Raw genomic sequence first — 1,218 nt, 5'->3', positions numbered from 1 at the left:
ACAGTGATGGGGTTTTAGAAGATTAATTTGATTTTATCAAATTCCAGTGGTGACAAATTGAAATTAAATTCTAATGAGTAATGCGTCCATTTAGGGCAACCCTATGTAGTGTGTAATATGGGGAAATTCTGCCAGAACAGTGCCATTGGCCAATTAATTCACAATCATAATTAACTCACTTGTTACTCTTAAATTTGGCTTGGAGTTAAATATTTTTACGTTATCCATCAGTTGGTACCCTTCGTTACATTGAAATTTGTAGCATATCTTCCTTTAAAGATGTTATAAACTAGATTTTGTATAGTATTTATTGATTTCACTTTGTAATGCCTACAGCTTTTTTCTGAAACAGATCTATTGTAATGCCAACAGCTTTTTTCTGAAACAGATCTTTTTTTACTATTTCACGTTCATTCCTAATAATAAGTTAAACTTAAAGGCCGATTTTTTCTTTTGTGGCTTGGAATAATGACATCCAAATTTGGATGAAAATATCGGACAAACTCATATCAGCTAGTAAGGGGAGGTAACAAATTTTACAATGTGTCATCATTCCACAATAAACCTAATTGGACCCAACTAATAGTTTTATCAGAGTTTTAATTGACTGTTTTTTCCATCATATCTTTAATAATGTTTAGCTAGGGACAAGTCGCTTGAACAAAGTTTTATTAACAATATCTTTATCTAATAAACTAATGACAGCACTTATGAAATCTGAAATCAACATCGGGTCATAATTTGAAACATGATTCAACAAGGATTTTTTTAACAATAAAGTTGTGTGTTTATATACTATTTACACAATTCATTATTACAGACATTTTCTTATTAAATCTATGTCTACTATTGAAAGTTTGGTTTACATTATTTTTCAAAAAAAAATAGAAGTAGTTCTTGTCCAAGGAAATGCTTAAATTTTCTAGTGAAATTAACTACATGTACATCTCCAAAATCCAAGTGATCATTTCATACAAGCAGCATACTTTCTATAATGATTTTTACATTTTTAATAATATCACCAATCAAATGGCAACTACCACATCACATGCCAACAGTTTACCTGAACTTATACACAATACTTCAAAAAGTAGGAGACTGGTGTTGTTGTCACTGTCTATGTCAAACTATTTGTCAAAATTTTCCTGATCATTACAATTTCATATAATAAACAAATCTATACAATAACATTAGAGACTTAACAAAACATTAGGCTAT

At 29.5% G+C, this 1,218-nt stretch overlaps 1 protein-coding gene across 1 annotated transcript in view; it reads right to left on the bottom strand.

Annotated features, from left to right (window-relative positions):
• Positions 1 to 291: 291 nt before the first annotated feature.
• Positions 292 to 1,218, bottom strand: part of LOTGIDRAFT_183140 (hypothetical protein) — an 8,795-nt gene continuing 7,868 nt past the window's right edge. Inside the window, exon 15 of the mRNA XM_009061939.1 lies at positions 292 to 1,218. Within this exon, the coding sequence (XP_009060187.1) occupies positions 1,215 to 1,218 (4 nt within the window). The 3' untranslated portion in view covers positions 292 to 1,214.

This window comes from Lottia gigantea (genome assembly GCF_000327385.1).
Source record: "Lottia gigantea unplaced genomic scaffold LOTGIsca_5, whole genome shotgun sequence".
Lineage (NCBI taxonomy): Eukaryota > Metazoa > Mollusca > Gastropoda > Lottiidae > Lottia > Lottia gigantea.
Note: the sequence above shows the minus strand (reverse complement) of the source record. Positions and strands in the feature narration are given on the sequence as shown.